Source organism: Microtus pennsylvanicus, chromosome 6, assembly GCF_037038515.1.
Source record: "Microtus pennsylvanicus isolate mMicPen1 chromosome 6, mMicPen1.hap1, whole genome shotgun sequence".
Taxonomy (NCBI): Eukaryota; Metazoa; Chordata; class Mammalia; order Rodentia; family Cricetidae; genus Microtus; species Microtus pennsylvanicus.
This window is the reverse complement of record NC_134584.1, coordinates 27499135-27517752: the sequence shown is the minus strand read 5'-3', so window position 1 is coordinate 27517752 and position 18618 is coordinate 27499135. Positions and strand designations below refer to the sequence as shown.

The 18618-nt window shown below is 37.8% G+C and overlaps 1 protein-coding gene across 1 annotated transcript in view; it reads right to left on the bottom strand.

Annotated features, from left to right (window-relative positions):
* Positions 1–18618, bottom strand: part of Spef2 (sperm flagellar 2) — a 150109-nt gene that overhangs the window by 28495 nt on the left and 102996 nt on the right. The window contains exons 24-28 of the mRNA XM_075975903.1: positions 14000–14180; positions 6646–6799; positions 4508–4636; positions 1582–1720; positions 255–484 (exon numbers count right to left, since the gene is read on the bottom strand). Coding sequence (XP_075832018.1) covers positions 255–484; positions 1582–1720; positions 4508–4636; positions 6646–6799; positions 14000–14180 — 833 coding nt within the window. The remainder of the gene's footprint in view (positions 1–254; positions 485–1581; positions 1721–4507; positions 4637–6645; positions 6800–13999; positions 14181–18618) is intronic.

The following is an 18618-nucleotide window of genomic DNA, read 5'->3' as shown; positions in this document are numbered from 1 at the left end:
CAGGAGAAAAGAGTTACCAAGGATGCCCACCGCCACACCCCCACACTGTTGGAGTGTCAGTCACTGTAACTCTCCTCCTTGTTTTAATTCAGATGGATGCCCTGTAGAGCAAATAGCTGACAGACTGAAACAGAGCAAGGTTTTCTTGCAGTACCACACATTCCAACAGAGGTCACTCGTCTTCTTGCCAAGCAATAGCCACCACAGGCAATTCTAATCATCTTGGGTTTCATCTGTGGTGATTCTTTTCTTACCTTTAGGTGCCATATCTAAGAACTGATCTCGGAGACTGTCAAGCTGTTCGATTGTCAGGGTGCCATCTTCTTCCTTTTCTACTGGTGGAGGACGGGTAGGTGGGACAGCATCTGGGAAGACTTTTATGTCTCCATTGATGTAGAAGTCTTCTTGGCTTAAAAAAATCTCATTTTGAATTTTTGTAGATGTTTCAATGTGGTAGCGAGCTACTTCAGTCAATTTCTCTATACTAAAAAATAGCAAAATGAACAGGGTGATCTCCATTGAAAATTTTATTAGATTAGTAGTTAATTTAATAAGATCATACACACACACAAAAGCTAACATATTACATGGTAAGTTAGATGATTCTATAGATATTTAAAGATTAATTTATCTTAGGCAGAGTACAGATTAATAAAAATAAAAACAAAACATACTCTTATTAAGTAGCTAATACAGTTTAGTTTTATGCAAAGCTGAACAAGAAGAGAGTCTATTAAATTTGGTTTTATTAGTATTGAAATATACTTTTCTATGTAACAAAGATTTTATCAAAGGGTAGATTATTTTTCAAAATAAATTAATATGGCAGATCACAGTGTTCAATAACATTTATTTACTTCTAGAAAAGCAAAAAAGTAGCTTGTTTTAGCTTTTTGCCAAAGGATTTAATGTTACCCAGGACACACTTGGTAGAATAACCTCCAGTGCATAACATTCAAAGCTGGATGATATGCCCATGAGCAGCAACAGTTGAGGGCTACCAACTGTTCCGGTCCTAGGTTCTCACCTATAATGTGCTTCCCATAGTCCTTTGGTAAGTCATGGGTCTGGCGTGTTTTATTTGTAAAATAAAGTCATTAATATTTACTCCCTTTTTAATGATGATTTATAGGAAATCACACAGGTCATGGGTCTAAACAGTCAGTGGATAGTTAATGGCCTAATGGAAGGCAATTTAAAGGGGTCTTAAATACTAGACATAATCTACCAACACTGTAATGAACAAAAAGATTTTTGCTTGCTCTTATGATGAAAGATTGAACATTGCAAGATAATGCACACATATTCTGTTTTTATATAATGAGCCACAAAATATTCATATGCTGAAACTTTAAAAAGAATGATCAGTTCCTGGCCTTGGAACCAGACTATCAAATGACTGTGCACCACCTAGTGGAAGGTTGCTATGAGTAATTTCAATACAGAAGAAAGAAATTGCCAGGATAATAGAGATTCAGGGTTCAAAGCGATTTGACAGTCTCTCTCTCTCTCTCTCTCTCTCTCTCTCTCTCTCTCTCTCTCTCTCTCTCTCTCTTTCTTGCTTTAGAGAACTTTACTTACCTGGCCATTTCATTTAGATATCTCTTGCCAAGCCATTTTTCCATGAGCTTGTAGACATCAACCACCTTTGTTACTAAATCTTCAAGGACAGCCAAAGCTTTTGTCTTTATTAGTTCAAGTCGAAATTGCGTGGCTGCTTCTATTTAAAAAGAGAAAAATGGAATGTAAATAAACTGAGCTCAGAAAGACAAATCATATGCTTCCTTATTCCTATGGAATCTGTATTTCAAAGATGCATGAAAGGAGAAAGGAGGCTACTTAGAAAGAGGAAGTATACCGGGAGTGAGGAAATAGAGAGAGTAATTAGGCATGAATATAATCAAAGTATGTTATATGCAAGTATAAAGAAATCATAATGAAAACTCTTGTTTTGTAAAATTAATATACACCAATATAAAAGAGAATGAGGGATTTTTACTGTATTACATATACATTTTTATAATGACTCAAATCTACTTATACCAATCACACTTTGGTTTATGAAGTTTCATTGAATTGTAGGTAAGCTGGCATCCATCTCAGAGAAGCAAAACAAAATGTGCAGTGAAGTCTTTCGAGATTTTAAAATTATTCATGAGCTTTATATTGAATAGTACTCTTTTAACAATATGCTATTTAATGTTTGATTGTCTACAAGATTACATATTGATTTGTTGTTCTTAAACTATAGCTTTAACTGTGTTTTCTCTCCCTTCCTTTCCCCATTTCAATCCCAAATCCAACTCCACAGCATTTAGAGACAAGACCTGAGTCTTGTCCCATCTGCCTTCCTCCAGATGTCAGCACAGTCCCACTTCTGCTCGGGGATCATTCAGACCAGCTTCCACAGGGACAGGATCTTACATGTGTTGAAGCAGGGTCTAACGGACAATGTGTGATCCAGCTACCCAGTCCCCAAGTCACTTCTTTGGGGCTTATCTCCTCCATTTCATAGCTACTAGCTGAATAGTTTTATATCCTTTTTGCTTTGGCCCATACCTCTCTGCTTTCTATTCCTGCCCCTTGTTTTCCTCCTAAGCACATTTTCCATACTCTTCAGGTTCAGCTAACATTTCTCTGGGGAGTCTTTCTTGATGCCTCACCACCTTGTCTCAAATGTCTATTTCCAACATCACAGAATGCTATGTGACTGTACATATCCCTTGGTTTCTAACTTGATTACATATGTACATGTACCACCACAGGACACGGCCTATAGTGAAAAACTTGATAACTTTTGTAACGTGAAGAAAACTTTTATGCCACTGAGATTCTTGTGTCAGATAAATTCAAAGATGAAGCAAACTGGAAGCCACAGGAATCAGATGTGAAGACAGACACTGAGGAGAGAAACATATATGCTCTACCCTCCAGATGCCTTTTGGCTCCCCAGGTTCAAGTCACAACTTGATTTTTATGCTGGATTATGGGAGTAGGGCATGGTAGAGTGGGTAGTGGGGTGAAGGGAGAATAAAGGAGAGAAACAAGTGTTGGAAAATATTTTTACTTAATGTCACCATAACAAATATTTTCTTGTTGGCCCAATATGTCCATGTTACAGTTTAAGTTCAAAGGAAAAACACCAAGAATCCCAAAAATAGAGCAGGTCCACTGACTTGGTCCGAAATGGCAGTCTTGGTTCATCAAGCTGGACTCTGGAGGATTGATGGCCAAAAGACAAAAAGTTCATTCTCACCATTCCTCAGGAACCTGTGAAACTGGTTTCTGTCTGCCAGGAAGAGCCACTTCCTTATTGACACACACCCAGGGTGCATAGCAAAGCCACCGGGCCACAAGCCCCTTCCCCCAACACCCTAAACTTCCAGGCTATTCTAGTTCATAGGCTTTCCTCCCTAAACTTTGGACTATGCCTTTTTCTTTATATACCACAAGGATTTTCTCTGGTCCTTGCCAGTCTGCCCCAGAGTGGTAGTCACAAATGCTTTAGACTTCCCCAAAGGCCTCTGACTATGCCTCTCTCATATCTAAAATAAAAACCTTCTCCTCTATGGGTTATAGCAGGCTTTCTCAAACCACCAGCTACCAAATCATGACATGGAGACTTTATTAACAATGGATGCTAAACCTTATCGTATGCTTGTTCAACTAGCACTTGTAACTTACGTGTTTCTCTGCTCCTCTCCCTGCCTCTCCCCTCCCCTTCAACCCTCTCCCAAGGTCCCCAAGCTCCCAATTTACTCAGGAAATCTAGTCATTTCCTACTACCCTGGGGGCTTTTTTACTTTCTTTCATTCTTTAAGTCCTACTGTCTATCTGGCTGGTGTCTTACCTTTCTCTCTGGTTCTCTCTGGAGCCTAGATTCCTCCTCCTATTCTCTTTGCCAGCCACTTGCACCTATTCTTCTACGGCCTAGCTATTTATCGGTCGTTCAGCTTTTTATTATACCGGTCGGGTGCCTTAGGCAGATACAGCAACACACCTTTACATAGTTAAACAAATGCAACGAAACAAATGTAACACACCTTTATATAGGTCAAGTAATATCCTACAAGAATGGATGGATGATTTTGGTGGCTTCTCTGCGCCTTTGCTTACAGTACAGCTATGTCACCTAGGATATTGACAATTCTTTCTTTCCATAGACTATCTTTGCTCAAGTCCTGATATTCTAAAAGACAATGAAAAGAGCCCTGGGAGAATAGGTCTTGCAGAGACCTTGCTGAATATAGGGAAGAAGCCCTTAACCTGAGCAGAGATGTGCGGACTCTTGACTGATCTTTCATTCTCAGAGCTTACTACGCTTTGGCCAGGACTTCTTTCCTTTTTTTTCTTTTGAAAATAGTTATTTACTTTTTAAACTTTATGTATATGAGTGTTCTGCCTGCCTAAGAGGTATGTACAACACATGTGTGCTTGGTGCCAGCAGAGATCAGAAGGCAGCCTTGGATTCCTTGGAAACTGGATCTTATTGGATTCCTCCTCCTACCTTCCGACTGCAGGGCCGCAAGGTGTTCTTCCTTAATCTTGAGTTTCAGCTCATTCCTCCTCTCCATTTCGGCTAGTTCTTCAGGAGAGACTGTGATGGGGCTGACCTCTGCCACAGGTGATGACTTTCCTGAAAGGGAACTGAGACATGGTGAGTAAATCACCAGACTATGAGTTTATGGAGATGGCACTTGTATGGTGTGATGACGCAGCAAAATCTGTAGAGTCAGAAACTGGCAGAGATTTTGAAACGGGGAATTTTGGACTCTCTGGGGTGGGTAATGAAGTATTGATCATGTCTCATTGAGAATTCTATGACTTTCTGGTCTGCATCCATAACAAAACATGTTGTGTCACATCTTAAGAAGAAAGCAAGGTGAGTAGCATGTGCTGAAGTGATTACAGAGAGGAGAGGCATGGTGTCTGCCTCACTTCCTCCCAGCATTCTGTTCTGTCTACTCCAACCACCTAAGGGCTGGCCTATCAAATGGGCCAAGGCAGTTTTTTTATTAACCAATGAAATCAACAGATTGGCATATGACCTTCTCACATCAATATGCATCCAAATTAATTTTCTTTCAATTTGTTCCCACCTACAAGTATTTCAGTGACTGAGTAAGCTGATTGGAAAGTAAGAGCTTGTAGATATTTGCTGAGGATCTGCCCATGGCAATGTGATTCTATTTCAAGTATAGTTTGTGATTTCTGCACAGTCCAATAATCATTCTTGAGGGTATGATTACATGGACTTCACATTACATGAAGGAAAAGGAAGTGGAGGAAGGAACTGTGAGTGGATAGGTCTATTTGCTGGGCTCGAAGTTGCATATCTAGATTACAAATAAAGGAGAAATTAATCTCTGCATTTGTTCCGTCCTCTGACTAATTAAAGATTTGACTTGACCGCTTACTCCATTAAAGTAAACAGAAAGGTTGCTTTTAAATGCTAAAGTTTGCTTTATTAGAATATGAGATGGAATGAAGTGGCTTGTTCATTCCCAAATACATCTCTTCTGTTTGCTTCAGGGGTCACTAATGCCCCTCCCCTTGTTATCAGTGTTTTGTTGTTGTTGTTGTTTTGTTTTGTTTTGTTTTCCACAAGTGTCTTTGACATCCATCATAGAGCATTTCCTCCACATAGCTTGTGGTGAGATTTTGTTTGTGCTCTAACATTAACGTTTTCATGAAGATCAGAGTGCTGAGCTAGCCACTAGTTAGCTACAGAGGCCAGGCAGTGGTGGTGCACACCTTTAATCCCAGCACTGGGAAGGCAGAGACAGACTGATCTCTGTGAGTTCAAGGCTACCCAGGGTTACACAAGATTGATCCAATCTAAAAGAAACAGAGTCAGGTAGTGGTGGTTGATACCTTTAATCCCAGTACTTGGGATTCACACACCTTTAAACTCAACACTAAGGAGGAGGTGGAGACAGGAAGGGTTATGGCTGGGCAGAGAGAAGAATATAAGACACACATGGCGGGGGAAGGGACAAGAGCTCAAGGCTTCAGACTGAGGACTTGGAGAGACCAGATACTAAATACCCCATTCGGTTTGAGGAGTAGTGGTAAGAACTACCTTGCCTCTCTGATTTTTTAGTTTTCACCCCCTAATATCCTACTCTGTATTTTTATTACCAATTAGAATTCATACTAAAGTAGGTGCTTAATAAACATACAGTTACAGAAACTTTCCTCTTGTGCTTTCTACTATTCCTTTCTTGTCTCAAATTACATAAAAAAATGTCCACATGGAAATACTGAGAGGGAAGAGTAACATTTGTGTTGTTGCTTAAGGTCAACAGGAGTTCTCTCTCAGCCTGTTTTTTAGAGATTGTTCTCCATTTATGACTCTGAGGCAAAGGGTTAGGTAGGAGTGTTCCAGCAGAGAACAATTTGCTTGGATTTAAGTGCCCCAGAGACCTGTAAACACAGAGCCTTTTAACTTCTACAGCAGACATGAGCCCCTCTGCAGAGACTGCCCAGGTCAGGACTGCTAAGAGTTTAAAGCTGCCTTCGAGAAATATCTGTTGGTTACACTGCTTAAAAGAATCAGGTGGTGCTGATATGCCTGGTTAAAAGCTTGTTTCCTACGAAGAGGTTAGAAGAGACCTGGGTACCCGGTCCTACCACCCTGAATACCTTTTCCTTTCTTTTCTGCCTTTTTCTTCTTGGGAGCCTCCTTCTCCTTCTTGGCTTTTTTATTTGCACCGGACTGAGGAGACTTTTCTTTGGAATCCAATGAGGGCGATTCTTTCTCTTCTTCTATCAGCCTTTGGTGGACTTCAGCAGCCACCTGTACGGTAGTGGTATTTCAGTCAGGGCGGTGTCTAACAAATATGATAAACCCTTGGGTTTACTCACTTAGATCCATGGAAGCTTCCTTCTTCTGTGAACAATGAGGCCCATGTTCTCGCCCTTTAAGAAGCATACAGTTCCATGATTGGCTGATCTAACCTCAAACTGCTATTCCTATTTCCCTGTCTAAAAGGAGGCTGGCATCTGCTTAATCCCTGATGGCAAGGCATCCTTATGTGCGCTCATTTTGAACTCTAAGCTGGTAAACATAGGGTTTTGCAAATGTTCGTGTAGTTTTAGCTTCACTGATAAAGCAGCCTGACTACATCTTAGGCTTGAAGGCCATTTTATAGTAAAAACAAGATAGAGTCATCCCTGCTTTTGATTAAATTTTCCAAGTATCTCCCTTGTAGTTAATCCCCCTATCACTCTCATGAATGTCTGGATTATGTCTATATTATCACTCTATGATAGTTACAGAGGGGAAATTACATCCTCACACTGAGGTGATACAGACCTTTACAGGGTCATCTACACTGCCCCTCTTCTTTAAGATTTGTAACACACTTTAGGTTATAAAAAGTCTTGTCTTAGTGCTACATAGATTAACTCAGAAGATATTTTATATATATAAACACAGGACATTAAATGCTATACAATAACATTCTCTTTCTCTAACACACATGCACAAACACACATTCTCTCTCACACACACACTGAACTCATTGAAGAACTGAATGGTGGCTATCAGGAGTTGAAGATGTGATACAGATATGAAAATGGTGTAGGAGTTTCTTCTGTTTGTGTGTTGCTTTCATTGGTTAAAGAATAAAGAAACTGCCTTGGCCTAGCTGATAGAGCAGAACTTAGGTAGGCGGAGAAGACAGAACTGAATTCTGGGATAAGAAAGCATATATATATATATATATATATATATATATATATATATATATATATATACATATATATCACATGCATTCAGAAGGTAAAGAAATGAGAATCAATAAGACTGTGTACTTATATAAGCATTTGTTAGGTCTAGATCTGATATGATTTTTGAGATAATAGAATGAGAAGAATAAAGAATAATAAAGGAGATATACTAAAATACGGACAAGGCATATTTCCCTCAATTGTCTTTGCAATCTCGTTTGCACACACACAATGAATACTATGAGCCAACATTAGAAACTACAATGATAGGAAAAATCGAAGATTATAGAAGGCCTGGACTTCAGAAAAAAACAAACAAACAAAAACCAAATAAATAAAACTTTCAAGAATCTAACCAAGTACAAGTAGAAGGTACATATTTTAGAAGGGAGAAGAATGCTATGCGTGGCACTATATTGACGCAGGAAAAATGAACACCTTATGCTCCATGGCCCAGAATGTAGCCATCCCCAATTGTTTCGTGGGCATTAAACCTCATCACCCTAATGGGTTTTCATGCTCCCAGATGTGTTTGTGCTCCCCATAACTTTAGGTACATGTACTCTACTTATGGAAGACAGTGTTTCTTAACTAATAGATTTTTATTTTAAAATTGTAAGATGTTGCAGAATGGTATGCCAGTAACACTTGAGATATCCAGAAAAGGTATATAGAACAAGCTCCTTTGGTTGGCTTGCCCCCCTCCCCAGGTGATCTTTTGAGAAACATGGGTTTCATGCTATCTACTGTACTTTCAAGTTCTTGGTAAAGTAGAAAGCTTGCTTGTTAACAGTCCCCCATTTAATGGCAAGCAATTCACTTTTTTAAAATTTGTTCTTGCAAAGTAGTGTAAATTAGCAATTTCCTTTAAAATTGGTCTTGTCTTCTTGGTAACAACCTTGTGATGTTGATGATGATGAAGGTAATGATTATTCTTAGCATTTTTCTTTTCCACTTCTCTCAAAGACCTCCACATCTCTTTCAAAAATTAGAAGAATTTAGAATACATTCATTAAAGTAGCTGCTAAGGCTGGAAGGAACTTTAAACATACTGCTTTGACACTGTAGGTGTTAAATATGACTTCTCTGAAATCATTACATACCTATCAATTAGAAAATTTTGCTAAAAATTAACATAGCATACTAAATGAATACTTTTTGGTAAGATTGCCCCTTAGAAAAAGCCTGAATTAAAGGGCAATTCATTCCAATTGCACCAATCTCATTTGGAGCTGTTTGCCTACATCCATTTTCTGAATCACACCTGTCTCATTTGGAACTCAAAGTTCCCTTAAATGTTTGTTTTCTAACTAGGCATGGTTTATTCATCTAAGGGTCTGGGTGCTAAAGTCATGACTCTCTTGTCTTTTTTTTTGTCTGCTTTTAATTGTACAATATTAGATTTATAGAAGTCTATTGCAACAAAAAATCTGGATTCATATATTGTTATATATGTTCATATAAGTGATTATTTTTCCTGTGCTTGCTATGAGACATTTAAAAATACAAAAGGAAAATGTACAATTTTAAGTGACCTTTTAGCAAATGAACTATATTTATAGCTTCTCACAGATTTCATACACAGGACTTCACTGAATTTCTTTCAATCATTTGAGAATTTTTCTCACTTTATAAAGAAGAAATTGAAGCCTGAGAAAAGCTAACAGGTTTTCCAAAACAACAAAACAGACCATGTTTAACTGTGACATGTAACTAATACTCTAGCCATACATACATCTCTCTAAGAAGGCAGTGTTTTCACAGGTACTTTTAATGGGCTATGTATGACCTGCCCATTCTGGTTTTGAACTTTAATTAACAAGGCAAACAATTCACCATCTTCCTAGAAAATCTATCTGCACCTGTTTCCCACTTTCTGGGTCTTGGTGCTTGTGGTTTTTGTGGTAATCATTATTGTCATCATCATCTTTTTATTGACTTTAGTGTTTTAAGCATGGCAGCAGCTACAGCAGTTTCTCAGGGCTATAAGGATAATTCAGGATTATGTTAGGTGTGAGCATTGTCCTAGATTAAGATATATGAAAAGTATTAGAACCAAGTTAAGAATTCAGGAAAACACTGGCAAGACAAGAACTACAAACTGGGGATGGCTTAGTGGATAGAGTGTTGGCCTAAGCAAGGGTGAAGACCTGAGTTTGAATCTCTAGAGCCGACGTGAAGCTGGATACAGTGTTAGCCCTCTGTAGTCTTAGTGCAGCATGATCAGAGGTGGGAACATGAGAATCCCCTAAAGTTCATGACATAATTAGCCCGGCATGCATCTGTGTAAGAGGCAGGGGCAAATAACAAGGAGATTTTGTTCCAGTGATAGTGGAAAGTGTGGAGAAACATCCAATGTTGTCCTCTGACCACTAGAGGCACATACCCACACTTATATATATGAACATGCACACACACACACACACACACACACACACACGATGAATACTATGAGCCAAGTCACTGGGGGAACATTAGAAACTACAAAGATAGGAAAAATTTAGGATTATAGGAGGCCTGCACTTCAGGAAAAAACAAACAAACAAACAAAAACCAAATAAACAAAACTTTTAAGAATATAACCAAGTACAAGTAGAAGGTACATATTTTAGAAGGGAGAAGAATGCTATGCGTGGCACTATATTGACGCAGGAAAAATGAAGAAACCTGATCCTGCCAGTTATAAGGTTGATGAGTTAGTGAGGGTAAGACACAAGACAGCTGAGTCTCTGGGACTCTAGGCCAAGGTTTCAGATTCTATAGAGTTACTGGGGATGACCCATATCATGCTCCGTTTGCACCAATAAGTTTTTAAAATAACATCCTTTTCTAAGACTCAGAAAGCATGGCAGATGAGGAGGCAGAACTAGTGGAAGAACTGAAGATATGCAATAAAAATGGTATCATCTGAATATGACAGAAGCTTTGCGTGCATGGACTCCTTGTGGTTGTGGTTAATTACTCAGCATGTGCCCAGGATTAAGCCAATCAGCATTGCATTATGGGTGAGGGAGAGGTCCATGAAGGTTGTTGCAGAAGGGTGTCACCTTCTTCACTGTTGTAGCCACAGATAAATAGCCCTTGTTCCACCTCATAGCTCCTCATCCACACACAGGCAATAACTCAGATGAAACTTTAATTGGACCATAAGTAAAAGGAAGATATGAGGCTAGGAGGGAGGCTCCTTGAGAAGAAGGCTGGCTCTAGGAGAGGGAGTAGGGATGAAGTAGGGGACTGGGTGACGAGAATGCTGAAGTTCATGGTATAAATACATAAAAACATTACATTAAAGTATATTCATTTGTTTGCTTGCTTTTGTGTTTATATGTGTGGGCATGCATATATGTGTGTACCATAATGTAAATCAGAAGATGGTGTATAAGGTCACTTCTTGCTTCTACCATGTAGGTTCAAAGAATCAAACTCTAGCTCGCAGGCTTGGCAGTAGCACCTCTACCCTCTGAGCCATCTTGCTAGCCCTTTGTTCATGTGTTTGTTTAAACAATCTATGATAATTAGTTTATCTATATCTTTTTAAAGATATAAAATGATTGTTGGTATATTTAGGATCTATATCTAATATCTTGATATATGCTTTTACTGGTTATTCTGAATATTTGATCTCCCTTGTATTAAATACCTTCAATATTTAATTTCCCTTATTTTATTTGAAAATGATGAAAAATGATCCACTTAAAAATTATTCTATCAATAGCATCTGGAGTGACTAAATAATAAATGTGGTTAATAACTTACTATAGGATCCCAGCAGGGCCAACAAGAGAATAGTAATTGCGTACATTACATCACAACTTACGAAGAGTAAAAACTAACAAGTGGATGAAACTGTGAGACTTTTAAATAGAGATACTAAAAGAAAAATGAATATAAATAATCTCAAAGTATAATTTTCTAAAAAAGTTAATTGTAAGTAAAGATTATTCCCAAAGAAGATGTTCAATTCACTAGAAAAGTTTTCATCTCAATTTTTCCATGAGTCCAGTTTCATAGTCTCAAATATACAAATGGCAAGGATCAGCAAGTTGTAATTAGAAAGAAATAGGTTTATTCTCATAAGGTATAGTTTCAGCACATCTCTTAATAATTCAAAGAGAAAATAAATGTAATGAGAATAAAAAGAAATACTTAAATAATGTTACATATTTATAATTTTATACACATTTGAAACATAAATATATACTCTATGACAAGGAAGGTAAATTTATAACTCTTACATATGACCAAGAAGGTATATACAAATGAAGCAGTGATAAACACAAACACACATACAGAGGAAAGCAGTGATGTGTAGATGATAGCATGCATTCCCAGGTTTAAGGAGGTTCTGTACACTCATTGGGACTAAGAGATGTGTGTAAGAATGTTCAAAGTAGCTGTGTCCAATAACATCAAAATGCAAACCCAAGTGTGGGTCAGTAGCAGCTTGGTTAACTAACTTGTGATACAAGCATGAAACAAAACACTGTATAACAAAGAAAAGGAACGGAATACAATCACACTCAACAATATGAGATTATGCTAATGAATAATGTTATAAAAATGAAAACACACACAGACACAAACATGTAAAATGTCTATTTCCATAAAACCCAAAGGCATGCACAAGTACAATAAGCTGTTTAGAAGTTACAGACTTGGGTCAGAAAAGAGTTGAATGAAAAGGCAAGACAATGGTTTGTTGGAGCTCACGGATGTGGATTCATTCCACCTTGACTAAAGGTCAGAGAGTTCATGCTATTCTTGCTTCTTGAAGGTTATTGTTAGGAGGTTTGATCCTGGGTGTGGCTACTAACAGGGTATTTTGATCTAAGGTGTGGTTACTTGATGCTTTGGTATTTGAGAAGGTCATCACTTTGTTCCTTGCACTTTAGTATAGAGGTCTTTTGTCTTTCTCCTCCTTCTCTTTGGATTGGGGTATATAAAGCTAATGAAAACAAATATGGGCAGATTCAGTATTCATTGGGTTGCCATCCCAACTCTATTCTGTGTCTCTGTTTATTACTTTTGTATTTCTGTTTTTCTGCCTAATATTTCTAAACCACGTATGAACCCATCAAGGATGGACCCCAACTGTGTTTCACTGAAAAGAGCTAAGGTTGGAAGGTGATGATGAGACATGGTAGCTGCATACCTTCACACTCTTCTCTGTGTACTGGTGTCATGAGTAATACTTTAGTATTCCTGTAAAGCCACACAATTACGTGTCATAATTTTTTTTTTGATGTGGGTAACGTCAACATTTAAAATTTCTTGAAAACAAAAATGACAAGAGAAGAGTTTAAAATCATTCTGTGACAGACAAAGAGATAAGGAGGAAAAAGAAAGATGGGCAAGAAAGAAGACCTTCTTGTTTTAGGGTAAGGTCAGACAAAAAGGATCCCAAGGGAAGTTAAGGAGAATGAGATTATAATGAAGCTCCAGTTCCACGACTTTCATTAAGACCTTTGAGAAGGTTGATACTGTTTTCTGATTAGATAGTGTACTTTAGTGAAATCAAAGAATGCTTAGCACAAAAAGAAAATAAAAGCCAACTAGGTAGAACAGAATCCATGCAGTAGGCTGTCCACCTTTCTAGATTTTATTTGTCCACTGTAAAAGGATTGTAATACTGACTCTATTGTGATTTAGAGAAAATAATAAACAGATAGGTTGAAGTTGGAAAGTCAACTGGCTATTTGGACTTTGTGTTTTCTTTCATGACTTTGTAAAGTACTTCCAAGAATTATATTTCACTCATCAAACCTAAAACCAGTAGTATCACGTAATAAAAACAAAACAAAAACATTTCGAACAACAAAAAATTATTACAGTTTTGGTTTTTCTAGGAAATAGAAAATCTGGCCATGCTGGACCCCATTGTGGACCAGCACATGGTAGCACATATCCTTGTCAACACCATCACACCCTCTCATATTGTTTTATCTGCCCGTTGCCTTCCTCCTTAACATTCTCTTGGCATTTAGGCTTCTGCATTGGCAACCTAGGTCAGACCTGAAATGAATCTAAGTATTGTTTCACTTCTTTCATGATTTTAAAGAATTCTTGACTATTATCTCTTACTTCCTATTTCTTTCAGAAAAAAATCTCCTAGAAATCCCTTTAATAATGACAATTTCTGAAAGCCGTGCCTTTTTATAGTATGACTGTGATTATCATATAAACATCGCACTTGTATCATGTTACCAATCATGCCACTTAAACAGTAGAGTAGCAGACAGGAAATGCAACTACAGGTACTGCTTACCATGTGGGAGATGGTTAAGGAAGCCTGCTGCCAGGTGTCCATTACTATCTTCTCATCTACCTCAAAGTTAGATTCCAAACCTTCTAATGTGGGATCAATCTTGCCCTTCAGTAATGCTTTCAACTTTGGTTTGATGGTAACATTTTCCGGAGAATTGGATATTCGAGGAACTAGAGGAATTCTTTGGGGAAAGAAAAGCAAACCAGAGAAACATAAGGGTTTCATTTAACAGAGTTCTATTTTTGTGACAGTGTTAGTTTGTGCCTTTTTTTTTGGTTGTATTGCTTTAATTCAAGTTTCCAAAGTTTTCCTAGAAGAATTATTTTGAAAGGCTATGATTGGAAAATGCTGAATTAATCACATTTATGTGGTCTACAAAATCTTGCTAATAATAGAAAACTCACAGCAAGTAACAAGTCATTTTTTTTCAGATTTAGTTCTTAATAATTAAAAGAGGTAGACTGTATAACAATGATTATGGAGAAAGACGCCTCCACCACACACACAAATGTCATTCTTCATGTTGGGAAAAGTAAACTTAACGGAACTTATTCAAGATGGTCGGTATCACCTGGGCATCCTGACATCAAAGCGGGACTAACACAAACCTGACTGGGGTTGTTAAACAGAGGTGATGATGTTTGTGGGTTGCCAAGGTGAAGCAGCTTCAGAAGCCCTCCCCTTTCTTACTTATGGGTAGTGGGGTTTTCTCTTCATCAACTGCTGTGGTCAAACACAAGAGTAAAGCTCTTTCTCCACTTTGCCTTAATAGTACTTCTTCCCCAAGTGGAGATTTTAGAACAACTTCTGAGGATGTACTACTATCATTGGTCTTAGAATCGCAGAGGTTAGCCCAAGCATGAAGAAAGACCTAGGGTACAATGTTTATTGTAATTGGGGTCATCCTCCGGTGACAAAATTTTGTCATCTTGAGGTTGGAGAAGGAATTGGAAAAGAGTAACTCCAAAGATAACCTGTTTGAAATTTAACAATAGATTCAGGATCAACAGCAAGAATAGATAGCATTTGTTTTTATAGAATCAGGAAGGTTGGGTCTGGATCAGGAATTTAGAAAGATAGTTATGGACTTCAGAAAACAACTAGCTTATTCTTGATTGGAAACATCACCTGAGATTTCTTGAACTTAAACTTGGATTTTCACAGTGTGTAAGGTTTGAATGAGAATGCCCCCATAGGTTCATATGTTTGAATGCTTAACAGTTGGTGAACTGCTTGGGGGAAGAATTGGGAGTTGTGGCCTGGGTTGTTGTAGTACGTATGGCTTTGTTGAAAGAGCTGTGTCACTGGAGGTGGATTTTGAGGTTTCAAAAACCCATGCCAGGCCCAGTGTTTCTCTTACTGCTTGCTTCCTGCAGATCAGAGTGTAAATTTCCCAGCTACTGCTCCAGTGCCAGGCCTGTGTGCTTCCTACCAGTATGATCATGAACTAATCCTCTAAAACTGTAATGAAATGTCCAATTAGATGCTTTCTTTGATAAGAGTTGCTTTGGTCATAGAATAGCCTCACAACAGTAGAGCAATCAGTATGACCCAGTACTTGGAATTCTGATAATCTAGCATAACTATTAAAGCAATGCATTGAAAATACGCTCACATATTGAATTATATCTTAATAACCAATTAATGCTAAATCAAAGCCATTCAAGTTCCAATAAGTTCGTGTGAAGTATGTGTGTGACCATCTCTAGACATTTCAAACAGCACAAGACTTTGCTTAGCAGGGCAGCTGTCACGGCATCATTTAGAAAAGAACTTTGGGTTTATGACCCACTAGTTTAACCAGGATCATCTCTTTGTATTGGCACCGGTTTGAAATTAGCCACTGGAGTTTGGACGTCTACTATGTGTCACACAGCTGAAGACAATGACTGTCCCTTCTACAGAATCCATCAGTTGCCAATAGTTCAGCAGAAAGATAAGATGTTATAAACTCTCATCTTTCTCATGATTGGCTGTTTACAAGCCCAGTCTAGTTCGGGCCCAGTACAGGCAGCTGCAGCTCCTGTGGAGTTTTGTATGCAACAACTTCTTATATATATTCTAATGGTGATTTTCTTCCAGCCTCTCCCTCTATCACTTAGATCTTCTCTCTCTTGTGTCTCTTATAAGAATGCCTTGTACATTCTTTCCACTCAGTCCTTCTGTCATATTCCCTGAGCCTGAGATGACGTGGTATAAATGTCATGTTTGGATTGAGTGCTAGTTTATTCTAAGCATCTTGAGTAGACAAGAGTATCTGTACTCACTGGGAGTAGGGAAGAGTAACTTGTGTGAAGGAGATAAGAGAGGTGGAACATGATGCTGATCAGAACTACAAGCATGTGAAATTGTCTACTAACAAATTGAATCAATGCGAACAGAAAAGGGATATGAAAATTAAAACAAAGGAGAATACATAATAGCTTCGTATTAAAACTATAGCCTTAGAATTCACTTACTGGGAAGAAAAGTTCCTACACTATAGGTAGTTCTGTTACTATTGGGAGAGATGAAGTTGGTTATGCTACTTGAATTTCTGAGCCTCGCTTTATCATAATTGTTTATCAACTAATACAACTATTATTTTGAAAATGCATGGCTACCATTATTATTACTATAGGGTTGTTGGAAAGAATGAAGTAGAAAAACTATGTAACATTGCTGAACACTGTGCTTGTTATTTTTTTCTATATGTTGTTGACTGTGGTTAATTGGTTGGTGAGCTGGTTGGTGCATTGACTGACTGATTGTCTCAACAGTTTTGCCTCAGCAGTGAGGCTGAGATTGGTACAAAGCTGTTCTGTAAAAACTTAGAACTGTCTGTTCTTCTGTGGCCTTATTGTACTAACCAAAATGAATAGCTTCCCCATTATGCCTGGTTTGCTATTATGTGCCAAGAACAGAATGCACTGCCACCCTCGACACTGAAACTTGGTGTCCTCTGGTGATGTTGATGGTTCCTATTCCCTCTGGTATTCATTATTGTTCTAATTTCAATGTTTTCCTAGCAGTTTCTTCAATGTTTTTCTTCTATTTGGGGCAGGAAGTGGGTGCACACTCACCCTTTTGTGCGTTCTTGTGTATCTATGGCCTGGTGTAGATACAACACTAGATGAAAGAACATAAGAGTGTGGACCCTGGATCATCACAAAGCCCATGTAGCAATGCCATATCAAATTATTTTTGGAACAAGGGAGGGATAAACAAACAAAGTGGGGACATGAACTACTCACAACTAAAATATTGCATATAAACAAGAGTAAACTATTATATATATTCTCCAAAATATATAACAAAAGAGGCCACTCTTTTGTAAGTGTTTGAGGACTGGATTTTAGGTGTTTTCATTTCCAGACATAATTCCATATATTTTGCAGATCCTATTTCCTGTAATTTTCACAACAACCTTGCTTTTATAAGAATGGAACTTGAGGCTTACATTGAGATGTAGTGAGTTATCCTAACCCACTAATATACAGTTCATACAGTTAGCAAGGGACAGACTCAGGATTTAAACTAGACCAGTCTGGTTTGAAAATATATTCATTATGCTATCTTTTGTTCATGCAACTCTTACACCTAGATTGACTGAGAAAACATCTAGGCAAAGAGGTTTCCTTTAAATATAAAAGACATAACTCATGTGTTTGGAGATTTAAACACAACATTCAATTTCTGCACATCATTTTGTAAATCTAGCTTCTGCTTATACTTCCATCTTCATTTCAAACTTTTTCTCTTTTTTCATGCTTTGCTTAAGGATGACCAGGAAATACTATTTTAAGTTTCCCTACATTTCAAACTTATTTTCAAATAACACATTTCCTCCTAAAGGATTTTGAATTCTGTTTTCAAGTGTTTTATCTTAAGTCATATAAAATTAAGGAAAACTAGATCTTAGTGTGTAATGGCTGGAAACCACACCATGGGGGTCACTCCCATTCCCTTGACTCACCCTTTCAGAGTGACATCACCTCTATCACTTACAGCCTTGCAGAATCAGACATTGTCTTTCCTTCCCGAAACTCACCTATTATATCTATAAAAAATTTACTACGTTTTTACTGCAGGTGATTTATTTGGCTAAAAATGTAATTTGCCTTTATTCTACTACTAAGTTCCTTTTTCTGTTCGCAACAATCTGATGTTAGATTGTTAATATCTTTTATTCTTGTGAGGTCATGATCATATACTATTAGACTTTTACTATTTCTCAATTTCCTTACCTGTAAAAGAAGAATGACAATCCTTTCCATTTTAATTTACATAATTTCTCTCTCTCTCCGCTCTCTCTTTCTCTCTTAAATACACACAAACATACACACGCACTCACACATACACACACATTCCCCACCACATATACACACCACACACATGCTCTGGTTCTTCTAAGTTCCTAATCCAGCACCAGAGGTCTTTGGAGCTGGATGTATTTCTGAATACAGAAGTGACATACTGTGTAATATCCACAGCAGAATCCTGCTAAAAACAAATTAGAAAGCACAATATCTCTCCAAACAAAGGAGTAAATATTCACCAGTAATAAGATAAATAATCATATCATGCCAAGTTAATGTGACATCAAACTTAGAAAAAGAAGTTCAGTTTTTGGAAACAAT